The 12,981-nt window shown below is 41.4% G+C and overlaps 1 protein-coding gene across 1 annotated transcript in view; it reads right to left on the bottom strand.

The window, feature by feature from the left end:
* Positions 1–240: 240 nt before the first annotated feature.
* nhe3b (putative sodium hydrogen exchanger 3b) overlaps positions 241–12,981 on the bottom strand; it is a 70,236-nt gene continuing 57,495 nt past the window's right edge. Inside the window, 5 exon segments of the mRNA NM_001160482.1 lie at positions 241–1,719; positions 7,858–7,938; positions 8,736–8,790; positions 8,891–9,064; positions 9,167–9,287. Of these exon segments, the coding sequence (NP_001153954.1) occupies positions 1,412–1,719; positions 7,858–7,938; positions 8,736–8,790; positions 8,891–9,064; positions 9,167–9,287 (739 nt within the window). The 3' untranslated portion in view covers positions 241–1,411.

Genomic DNA, 12,981 nt, shown 5'->3' with positions numbered 1-12,981 from the left:
GGTTTTGGGACAAGTCTCTGAATGTCCTTGAGTGGCCCAGCCAGAGCCTGGACTTGAATCCGATCGAACATCTGGAGAGACCTGAAAATAGCTGTGTGGCGACGCTCCCCAACCTGACAGAGCTTGAGAGGATATGCAGAGAAAAATGGGAGAAACTCCCCAAATACAGGTGTGCCAAGCTTGTAGCATCATATTGTAGCTTCAACAAAGTACTGAGTAAAGGGTCTGAATACTTAAATGTGATTTGTTTTTTATTTTTAATAAATGTTCTAACATTCTAAAAATGTGTTTTTGCTTTGTCATTATAGGATATTGTGTGTAGATTGATGAGGGTTAAACACTATTTAATCGATTTTAGATTAAGGCTGTAACGTAACAACATCTGGAAAAAGTGAAGGGGTCTGAATACTCTCCGAATATCTTAATCTTTCCAAAATATAGACACTTAGCTTTTATTTGACACCTAATTTGATCCTTTGAACTTCACAACAGTGTTCATGGAGCTTTTCACATGGAAATGTCCTACTGTTGATATTATACAAAAAGAAATCAACACCCTTACGAAAAAAATATATTTACCATAAGAGACACAAAGCTAGTCATTGTGGAATACCTGGCTATTATGAATGACACCATTGTAAGTGAATGATTGTTGCAGCCCCTCACCATCTGTGAATGTCTCACCTGAACATTATTCTGCTTAGATTAGTGTAATACAAAAGTCAAACAAACTGATACAAGATACAGGTGGCCAATACACTTTATCGGTGAATAAATAGTGGCTACAGGTCTCTCAAACAAACTGAAAAAAACACACACAAAGCGATTAAGACATCATTTCAATAGGCCTAACATTTCTAAATCTGCAATATAAATTTAGATGATTTTCTCACATAAAGGGCTGAGGTGGTGTGGTCACAAAAAGGACAGTCTGAAACCATGCATAAACTTGCATGTTTGGTGTCATTCAATGGACTTAAATACGGGGAGTGCGGTTAAACTTTCTGTTACTGTCGGTCAACATTGGATCTAAGTGAGTTGTTTTAAGGGATTGGTTTTGTCAGGTAAACTGAGTCCATGGATTTGGACGGCAAGGTCACATGTCTAATTATTCTTATTTGGTGTTTGTCTCATGATCTCCCTGGCTTAAGATGGAGTTGCATCCAGTGCAGTCCCCTTTAAAAAACCTAAACTACAATTAAACACAGAAGAATTCAGTAAATTGTGCAATTCCCAAAGCCTTATTCGGAGAGCATAAGGGTGACGACCTGGATTGTTTTGTCTGGGTATACAGGACTATGATTTAACAAATGAACAGAACAAAAAACAAGTCTGATGTCTGCAGTTTGATCTTTGGCAACTGAGGTCAGAACCTGGATTAGGGGTCAAAAGAGGTCAGTTTGTGGAAGGACTACTTGTGGGTTCCCTGACCCTGTCCGTCTTGTGGGGGAGGTGGTGGTGGGAGCTCAGAGATGCCCTCCTGTGTGGCAGGGGAGTCAGCCAGCAGGAAGGAGTCATTGGAATGGGTACTGAGGCACAGCGGAGCCAGGCGGCGGAGGTTGCTCGGTGTCCAGGGCAGTCTCAGCTGAGCCCTCTGAGAAGGGACCATGTTGCTGCTGTCCACCTCGGTTTCAGCCAGCCATGAAGGAATCTGCTGCATTGGTGGCATGGGGTCCATGGTGTCCATCTCCGCCATGAAAGCTGGGTTGACAATTCCAGCTAGACCAGGAGAGAGATTTAAATTAATTGGAAATTATTTAATCGATTGAAAGGTCTCTTAAGAGGTGAGCTTATTGTTGTTTTGTGACTGAAGTGTTTTAGTGTCTGATTTAGACATGTTTAACCTCTCTGCGCACGGAACCCGCTAGCGGGCTGAAATTCCACAACATACGGTGATCGAAAGCCTAGAATCTTGCTAATCCAACTGCGTTGTCAGATTTAAAAAATGATTTACTGTAAAAGAATACGATGCGATTATCTGAGCATAGAGCCCCCACAGGCGTAACATAATCACAAACTGCATTAAAATAAATAGTTTACCTTTGACGATCTTCGTCTGTTTGCAATTCCAATGCTCATTGTTACACAATGAATGATCTTTTGTTTGATCAAATCCGTTTTTATAGCCTAACACGAAACATTTTGTGCACCGCTTGTGTCGTGAATTCCGTCTCATTCCATTTTCGACGACACATTCCAGGTAAATAACCCACACAGAACGTGACTTTTCCAGTCATGTTTGGTTTCACTGCAATCAACTGGTTTGTTTGTAACACAATCAAACCTGATGGGCCATTTCGCTGACTGAAAGAAACCGATTTGAAGACAACAAGTCATCACATCATTGTGCACCAATGATTTGCCCGCTGTTTCGTTGATTGACTGTCTTTTAACCCAATGACCACTGATCGTCTTGAAATCTAGCTGGGTAGATAGCCAATGAGCTGAGCTAAACGGCAATAAGCCATATTTATGTGTTGCAAGACCAACCCATGTAGTAAGCTCCGGCGTAAAGTGAGTCATTCGCTATTGAAGTTTCATACCGGAAGGAGAAGCACATATTACAAATCAAATCAAATCAAATTTGATTTGTCACATACACATGGTTAGCAGATGTTAATGCGAGTGTAACGAAATGCTTGTGCTTCTAGTTCCGACAATGCAGTAATAACCAACAAGTAATCTAACTAACAATTCCAAAACTACTGTCTTATACACACAAGTGTAAGGGGATAAAGAATATGTACATAAAGATATATGAATGAGTGATGGTACAGAACGGCATAGGCAAGATACAGTAGATGGTATCGAGTACAGTATATACATATGTGGCATAGTTAAAGTGGCTAGTGATACATGTATTACATAAAGATGCAGTAGATGATATAGAGTACAGTATATATGTATACATATGAGATGAATAATGTAGGGTATGTAAACATTATATTAGGTAGCATTGTTTAAAGTGGCTAGTGATATATTTGACATAATTTCCCATCAATTCCCAATATTAAAGTGGCTGGAGTTGAGTCAGTGTGTTGACAGCAGCCACTCAATGTTAGTGGTGGCTGTTTAACAGTCTGATGGCCTTGAGATTTGATGCACCTGTACTGACCTCGCCTTCTGGATGATAGCGGGGTGAACAGGCAGTGGCTCGGGTGGATGTTGTCCTTGATGATCTTTATGGCCTTCCTGTAACATCGGGTGGTGTAGGTGTCCTGGAGGGCAGGTAGTTTGCCCCCGGTGATGCGTTGTGCAGACCTCACTACCCTCTGGAGAGCCTTACGGTTGTGGGCGGAGCAGTTCCCGTACCAGGTGGTGATACAGCCCGCCAGGATGCTCTCGATTGTGCATCTGTAGAAGTTTGTGAGTGCTTTTGGTGACAAGCCGAATTTCTTCAGCCTCCTGAGGTTGAAGAGGCGCTGCTGCGCCTTCTTCACGATGCTGTCTGTGTGGGTGGGCCAATTCAGTTTGTCTGTGATGTGTATGCCGAGGAACTTAAAACGTGCTACCCTCTCCACTACTGTTCCATCGATGTCGATAGGGGGTGTTCCCTCTGCTGTTTCCTGAAGTCCACAATCATCTCCTTAGTTTTGTTGACGTTGAGTGTGAGGTTATTTTCCTGACACCACACTCCAAGGGCCCTCACCTCCTCCCTGTAGGCCGTCTCGTCGTTGTTGGTAATCAAGCCTACCACTGTTGTGTCGTCCGCAAACTTGATGATTGAGTTGGAGGCGTGCGCGGCCACGCAGTCGTGGGTGAACAGGGAGTACAGGAGAGGGCTCAGAACGCACCCTTGTGGGGCCCCAGTGTTGAGGATCAGCGGGGTGGAGATGTTGTTGCCTACCCTCACCACCTGGGGGCGGCCCGTCAGGAAGTCCAGTACCCAGTTGCACAGGGCGGGGTCGAGACCCAGGGTCTCGAGCTTGATGACGAGCTTGGAGGGTACTATGGTGTTAAATGCCGAGCTGTAGTCGATGAACAGCATTCTCACATAGGTATTCCTCTTGTCCAGATGGGTTAGGGCAGTATGCAGTGTGGTTGAGATTGCATCGTCTGTGGACCTATTTGGGTGGTAAGCAAATTGGAGTGGGTCTAGGGTGTCAGGTAGGGTGGAGGTGATATGGTCCTTGACTAGTCTTTCAAAGCACTTCATGATGACGGAAGTGAGTGCTACGGGGCGGTAGTCATTTCGCTCAGTTACCTTAGCTTTCTTGGGAACAGGAACAATGGTGGCCCTCTTGAAGCATGTGGGAACAGCAGACTGGTATAGGGATTGATTGAATATGTCCGTAAACACACCAGCCAGCTGGTCTGCGCATGCTCTGAGGGCGTGGCTGGGGATGCCGTCTGGGCCTACAGCCTTGCGAGGGTTAACACGTTTAAATGTTACTCACCTCGGATGCAGTGAAGGAGAGGCCGCATGTTTTGGTTGCAGGCCGTGTCAGTGGCACTGTATTGTCCTCAAAGTGGGCAAAAAAGTTATTTAGTCTGCCTGGGAGCAAGACATCCTGGTCCGTGGCGGGGCTGGTTTTCTTTTTGTAATGCGTGATTGACTGTAGACCCTGCCACATACCTCTTGTGTCTGAGCCGTTGAATTGAGCTTCTACTTTGTCTCCATACTGACGCTTAGCTTGTTTGATTGCCTTGCGGAGGGAATAGCTACACTGTTTGTTTTCGGTCATGTTTCCGGTCACCTTGCCCTGATTAAAAGCAGTGGTTCGCGCTTTCAGTTTCACGCAAATGCTGCCATCAATCCACGGTTTCTGGTTTGGGAATGTTTTAATCGTTGCTATGGGAACGACATCTTCAACGCACGTTCTAATGAACTCGCACACCGAAACAGCGTATTCGTCAATGTTGTTGGCTGACGCAGTACGAAACATATCCCAGTCCACGTGATGGAAGCAGTCTTGGAGTGTGGAATCAGATTGGTCGGACCAGCGTTGAACAGACCTCAGCGTGGGAGCTTCTTGTTTTAGTTTCTGTCTGTAGGCAGGGATCAACAAAATGGAGTCGTGGTCAGCTTTTCCGAAAGGAGGGCGTGGCAGGGCCTTATATGCGTTGCGGAAGTTAGAATAGCAGTGATCCAAGGTTTTTCCAGCCCTAGTTGCGCAATCGATATGCTGATACAGTTTAGGGAGTCTTGTTTTCAGATTAGCCTTGTTAAAATCCCCAGCTACAATGAATGCAGCCTCAGGATGTATGGATTCCAGTTTGCAAAGAGTCAAATAAAGTTTGTTCAGAGCCATCGATGTGTCTGCTTGGGGGGGAATATCTACGGCTGTGATTATAATTGAAGAGAATTCCGTTGGTAGATAATGCGGTCGACATTTGATTGTGAGGAATTCTAAATCAGGTGAACAGAAGGACTTGAGTTCCTGTATGCTTTTGTGACCACACCATGTCTCGTTAGCCATAAGGCATACGCCCCCGCCCCCCTTCTTACCAGAAAGATGTTTGTTTCTGTCGGCGCGATGCGTGGAGAAACCAGCTGGCTGCACCGACTCCGATAGCGTCTCTCCAGTGAGCCATGTTTCCGTGAAGCAAAGAACGTTACAGTCTCTGATGTCCCTCTGGAATGCTACCCTTGCTCGGATTTCATCAACCTTGTTGTCAAGAGACTGGACATTGATGAGAAGTATACTGGTGAGTGGTGCACGATGTGCCCATCTCCGGAGTCTGAGCAGAAGACCGCTACGTTTCCCTCTTTTACGAAGTCGTTTTTTTGGGTCACCGGCTGGGATCCATTCCGTTGTCCTGGGTGAAAGGCAGAACACAGGATCCGCTTCGCGAAAGTCATATTCTTGGTCGTACTGATGGTGAGTTGACGCTGCTCTTATATTCAGTAGTTCTTCTCGACTGTATGCAATGAAACCTAAGATAACCTGGGGTACTAATGTAAGAAATAACACGTAAAAAAACAAAAAACTGCATAGTTTCCTAGGAACGCGAAGCGAGGCGGCCATCTCTGTCGGCGCCTCGGAAAGAAGTTTACGCACTGCATTACGCACTGCATTACGCACTGCATTGTTTGGTTAACGAGCAAATTCAGCTGTATATATATCAATCATTATGGCGACTAAGTCAGGGAAAGTTAAATCTAAGTCTAGATATACAGATGTACACACAATTTTAGAAGAAATTGATTGGGAAGGTGAGACAGAGATTTTTGTAGGATGCTTCATTTAGCGATTGTATATTTTTTGAACGGGAGAGGACATCGTTTTGGACTGGTAAGTTCTTATCATGCTAATGCCCTTGTTTGAAATTAATAATATAAAAAATTATTTGTGATTTTAATTTTATTTTAGAAGGAATATATAAACATGTAATGTCATGAAATGTGAGATGCGTGTGTCTGCCGCCCCACCCCAACCCACATGAAATAGCCCATTTGAGGCTGTTGAGGAGATGGCAGGACCACATCAATGGCCAAAGTGAAATGGAGACAGTAGATACAGCTGGTCTGTTGTAATATAATAAAGACAGTAGATCTAGCTGGTCTGTCATAATATAATAGAGACAGTAGATCTAGCTGAAATGTCATAATATAAAAGAGAGGGTAGATCTAGCAGGTAAGAATAATATAATAATATATTCAACCTAATATATTCAACCTTCAACCTTCAACTCTCTATATATGTCTGTTTATTATACCTGTTGATACCGGGCTCATATGTGAAACTATTCTAACTGAACATTTTCTTTCACAGTGACACTGACTCTGAATGGGAGTCTTATCCGGTGTCCTGTGTGAATTTAAGTATGCTCTCTCTAATTCTCTCTTTCTCTCTCTCGGAGGACCTGAGCCCTGGGACCATGCGTCAGGACTACCTGGCATGACTCCTTGCTGTCCCCAGTCCACCTGGCCTTGCCGCTGTTCCAGTTTCAACTGTTCTGCCTGCGGCTATGGAACCCTAAACTGTTCATTTTTACTCTTGAGGTGCTGTCCTGTTGCACCCTCTACAACCACTGTGATCTCCACCCGGCACAGCCAGAAGAGGACTGGCCACCCCTCATAGCCTGGTTCCTCTCTGGGTTTCTTCCTAGGTTTTTGCCTTTCTAGGGAGTTTTTCCTAGCCACTGTGCTTCTACACCTGCATTGCTTGCTGTTTGTGGTTTTAGGCTGGGGCTATATAAATAGATTTGATTTGATAGAGGACTGAGGGTCTTCCAAATATTGAAAGTGTGTAAATAGTTACCCATGTTATTTTGTAAATGTGTATATATTTTTTTTTTCTTCATATTTTTTAATCAATAATATTTTTTTTTCCATTTTTTTTCATCATTTATTTTCTAAAAATGTTTGGGGGGAGGTGTGTTAGAATACCATTTTGGTATTTTGTATATAGTTATTTGTTTCAAACTGTATACCTTCACCAATTTGGCCACTTGGGTACATTTGGGCTACTTGTGTGGGACACCTGAGTGATTTCATGATAAATGTCATGTAGCACACTCATTTTGGAAGTTATCACTCTGAAACTTTGTACTTTTGCCCTCTTATATATTTCACTGAAATTATCCCCATCATCCTATCTGAATGTTTGTTTTATCTTGTTCATTTTAAAGATGATGATACAAAAATAAAAATAGAAAACGTATGTTTTTTTTCATTTTGTTTTATCTAAACCAGATCTATTGTGTTATATTCTCCTACATTCAATTCACATGTACACAAACTTCAGAGTGTTTCCGTTCAAATGATACCAAGAATATGCATATCCTTGGTTCTGTGCCTGAGCTACAGGGCTGTTAGATTTGTCTTTAGGCGGAAATTGCACAAAGTAGCTGTAAGAGGTTAACTTGGTTGATTTAATTCATTTTGAGTTGGTGTGAAGAAGACTCTCTTACCTCCTCTATAGGCTCTCATGGGGAATGAACCGCCAGCAGCCTCGTAACCAGAGGCACTGTCTCCTTCAGAAAACTCAAAATCTAGAGGCAAAGAGAAACAGTCAATCAGAAAACAATTAAATGATGTTGTTTACTAATGCACAGGTATCTAAACCAAAATGGCAGAAAGCAAATGTAAGCAGCCTTGTCCTCTTCCTATGTGTCACAAATGTTTATGTCATTGCTGTTACTGGCTTGAAAATCACTCCAAAGATACTGTATTCAAGGACCTTGAGCATTCCCTCCAGTGGCCCCTCAGGGGAGGGGCTTATATTAAAGAAAAGTATTAGCTAATCACACCCATTTAATATGTTATAAAATTTAGGATTCCATTGATACATTTAACCATCGTGAAATGTCTAGCTAGTTAGCTAGTGGCGTTTCAATTGGTGACGTCACTCGAGACAAAGTAGTTGTTTCCCTTGCTTGGCTCGAGCCCAGGTTGGGGCAAGAGAGGGACGGAAGCAATCATTTTACATAAATACAAAGTGTCATTGGTGTTACTCAATTTAAAATAAGGGAAATTACATTGTATGCAAAATGGTTATCCATTTCATTTTAGTAAATTATTACTTGAGAATATGTGCCATCCATTTATGAAAACCCTCAAATACCTAAAACGTGTCATTGGTGTTACTACTCCTACTGGTGGCAAAATGTTATCATAATGGTGCAAATTATTAAAAGGCATTAAGCTGCCGTTTTAGTTGATTTAGAATAGGTACCCCCCCCCCCCCAAAAAATCTAGAAAAACACCACCGTAGTTTAAGAACGACCCTTGACCTCAACCTTCTCATATAATGCAAAAGAGAAGTGAAAATCAAAGAGCAAAGAAGTACCTTCATCCCCATAAGCATGGCTTTTACTGTTATCTGTGGATTTTCCATTTGGCATCTAAAAATGACAAAGTCAAACATACATATTATCACATTGCCTCCAAGAAGATGGTTATGAAGACAAGGGGGAAGGAGGAAAAAGTGCAGGCTTCCCTGACCTTTTGTGGCTGGTCTTTCTTTAAATGCTTGCTTATCTTCTTGGGTGGGGCGACACCCATTTTGGCTGACTTGAATGACTCTAGACGGCTCCTCATGGTTCTCTGGAAGATCTCTTGCACCTCATGCTCGTCTTTGTTGACTTCAAGTTGCTTCCGACTGTACCTGTGTCTGTGCTGTTAGGTGAGGGAATGAGAGGAAGAGAAGAGGGTAAAAAATAGTGTTTTTTAGCGCCCCTGAGATTTTTGAGGATCTAATTGTCTTTGACTAAGCAATACCTGTTTCCTGCCTTTGTACAAGTGCTGCTGCAGTAGATGGTGTGCATCAAAGTCCTCTGACTCCCTCATCTTCAGGTCCTGCTCATGCATGTCCAGGCAGACAGAGGGCACACTGTCCCGTCTGGAAGGGAAGAAACATACATATTCACTGTTGGTAATTTGCTGGCCACTGGAGGGCAGACTTGAAAAAGTACCAGGGCCCAGTTTCCCAAAAGCATCGTAAGTCTAAGTTCATAATTTGAACCCTCGTGGGAGCATTGTTAAATCTCCAAGCTGTTTCCAAAAAGCATTGTTTAATAAAGTTGCACTTTATTGGAGATAATATATGAAACACTGAAGATACCAGGCCTGGTCTTCATAGCAGATTTTGAAAAGGCGTTTAATAAATTACAACTAGAATTTACATGCAAATGCCTTGATTACTTTAATTTTGGTGAATCTCTTATACAATGGGTTAAAGTTATGAACAGTAACCCCAGATGTCAAATAGTAAATAATGGTTACTTCTCAGAAAGTATTGAGCGTTTAATAGGAGTAAAACAAGGCTGTCCTTTGTCTCCATATCTATTTATTATTGCAATTGAAATGCTAGCTATTAAAATGAGATCCAACAAGAACATCAAGTGGTTAGAAATCCAGGGGATAAAAACAAAAGTTTCAATGTATGCCAATGACTCTAGTTTTTTCTATATCCCTGCACAGTTTCATTGAAGATCTTGATCACTTTTCTAGGCTTTCTGGATTAAAACCAAATTCCAAAAAGTGTACCATATTACATATTGGATCGTTACAAAATACAGTGTTTACACTACTTTGTAGTTTACCAATAAAATGGACGGATGGTGAAGTAGACATACTTGGTATTCACATCTCAAAAAATATATAAAAACATTAAAATAATTTACTACAATTAATTTCAATAGAAAGTTAGCAAAAATAGATATGATTCTGCAACCATGGAGAGGTAAATACTTGTCTATTTGTGGAAAAAAATTACATTGATTAACTCTTTGGTCCTATCACAGTTTACTAACTTACTAATGGCACTGCCTACTCCACATGACTCGTTTAAAAAAATCATATGAGCAAAAAAAATTTCAATTTATTTGGAATGCTAAACCAGACAAAATTAAACATGCCTATTGATATAATGAATGTGATTTGGGGGGGGCTAAAATGATTAAATATTAAAGCTTTTAAACCTCTCACTAAAAGCTTCACTCATACATAAATTATACTTAAACACAAAATGGTTCTCCAGTAGATTATTAAGAAAGGTTAAAAAAATTGCCTTTTTTGCCTTCATACAGATTACAACTTCTCATTTCCGACTAATTGAAAATTACATTTAATTTAAGTATCGCACTTTCTTAAACAAGCCATACAAAGCTGCTTACAATTTCAGTTTTATCCTCCAGAAAAGATAGAACAAATATTACAACAAATGTTATGGTTAAACTCAAATATACTGATTAATAAAAAAAACATTTTTTTTTTGTAAAAAATGCAAAAAAATGGTATTATATTTATTAGTGATATTATGAATAGAAACAGAAGTGTTATGTCACATATGCAGTTATCAAAAATATATGGGAGTATCTGCTCAATCTGAATTTACAACCAACTGATTGCATCACTACCACACAAATGGAGGAGGAAAGTGGAAAAGGGAGAAGGTAGGGAACTTGTTTGCCTGCCATATATTAAAGATACAAATTCGCTGAAAGGAACTGGCATAAATAGAAAAATATACCAGTTTCATTTGAGGACAAAAATTTGGACAGCTGCACCATACAGGTTTCAAAATAAATGGGAAGAGATTTTCGATGTACCAATTCCATGGCATATGGTTTATGAACTGGTACAAAAAAACTACACTTGATTCAACACTTAAGAGTTTTTCTATTTAATTTATCATATAAAATCCTTGCTACCAACAGAATGCTATATACAGTCGGGAGAACAAGTATTTGATACACTGCCGACTTTGCAGGTTTTCCCACTTACAAAGCATGTAGAGGTCTGTAATTTTTATCATAGGTACACTTAAACTGTGAGAGACGGAATCTAAAACAAAAATCCAGAAAATCACATTGTATGATTTTTAAGTAATTCATTTGCATTTTATTGCATGACATAAGTATTTGATCACCTACCAACCAGTAAGAATTCCGGCTCTCACAGACCTGTTAGTTTTTCTTTAAGAAGCCCTCCTGTTCTCCACTCATTACCTGTATTAACTGCACCTGTTTGAACTCGTTACCTGTATAAAAGACACCTGTCCACACACTCAATCAAACAGACTCCAACCTCTCCACAATGGCCAAGACCAGAGAGATTTGTAAGGACATCATTGATAAAATTGTAGACCTGCACAAGGTTGGGATGTGCTGCAGGACAATAGGCAAGCAGCTTGGTGAGAAGGCAACAACTGTTGGCGCAATTATTAGAAAATGGAAGAAGTTCAAGATGACGGTCAATCACCCTCGGCCTGGGACTCCATGCAAGATCTCACCTCGTGGGGCATCAATGATCATGAGGAAGGTGAGGGATCAGCCCAGAACTACACGGCAGGACCTGGTCAATGACCTGAAGAGAGCTGGGACCACAGTCTCCAAGAAAACCATTAGTAACACACTACGCCGTCATCGATTAAAATCCTGCAGCGCACGCAAGGTCCCCTTGCTCAAGCCAGCGCATGTCCAGGCCCATCTGAAGTTTGCCAATGACCCTCTGGATGATCCAGAGGAGGAATGGGAGAAGGTCATGTGGTCTGATGAGACAAAAATCTAGCTTTTTGGTCTAAACTCCACTCGCCGTGTTTGGAGGAAGAAGAAGGATGAGTACAATCCCAAGAACACCATCCCAACCGTGAAGCATGGAGGTGAAACATCAATCTTTGGGGATGCTTTTCTGCAAAGGGGACAGGACGACTGCACCGTATTGAGGGGAGGATGGATGGGGCCATGTATCGCGAGATCTTGGCCTCCTTCCCCCAGTAAGAGCATTGAAGATGGGTCGTGGCTGGGTCTTCCAGCATGACAATGACCTGAATCACACAGCCAGGGCAACTAAGGAGGGGCTCCATAAGAAGCATCTAAAGGTCCTGGAGTGGCCTAACCAATATAAAATCTTTGGAGGGAGCTGAAAGTCCGTATTGCCCAGCGACAGCCCCGAAACCTGAAAATCCCTGCTGCAGTGTGTGCAAACCTGGTTAAGAACTACAGGAAACATATGATCTCTGTAATTGCAAACAAAGGTTTCTGTACCAAATATTAAGTTCTGCTTTTCTGATGTATCAAATACTTATGTCATGCAATAAAATGCAAAATCATACAATGTGATTTTCTGGATTTTTGTTTTAGATTCCGTCTCTCACAGTTGAAGTGTACCTATGATGCTTTGTAAGTAGGAAAACCTGCAAAATCGGCAGTGTATCAAATACTTGTACTCCCCACTGTATATGGGGCATACAACAATCTCAGCTCTGTAGATTTTGCTGCGAAGAGACAGAATCAATAGATAATTTATTTTGGTATTGCCCCTGTGTAGCTTTATTCTGGTCACAGGTTCAGGAATGGTTAAAAAAACTTAAAATTAACCTGACAAATAGCAGTGTTGGGTGATTTGGTGAGCCATAGTCAGTCAATAAGTAATATAATAATAATCATAGGAAAGGTTTTCATCTCTAGCTCACAATCTGTGGATGCGGAAACCAAACGAGGGTGGTCTATGGTGACATGTGGGATGGGCTGAGAGTGGGATTAAAAAGCTTATGTTTGGTAATGTATTATTGTTATGTGACTATTTTATAT

Source organism: Oncorhynchus mykiss, chromosome 32, assembly GCF_013265735.2.
Source record: "Oncorhynchus mykiss isolate Arlee chromosome 32, USDA_OmykA_1.1, whole genome shotgun sequence".
NCBI classification, from domain to species: Eukaryota; Metazoa; Chordata; class Actinopteri; order Salmoniformes; family Salmonidae; genus Oncorhynchus; species Oncorhynchus mykiss.
This window is presented reverse-complemented; position numbering and strand designations above follow the sequence as displayed.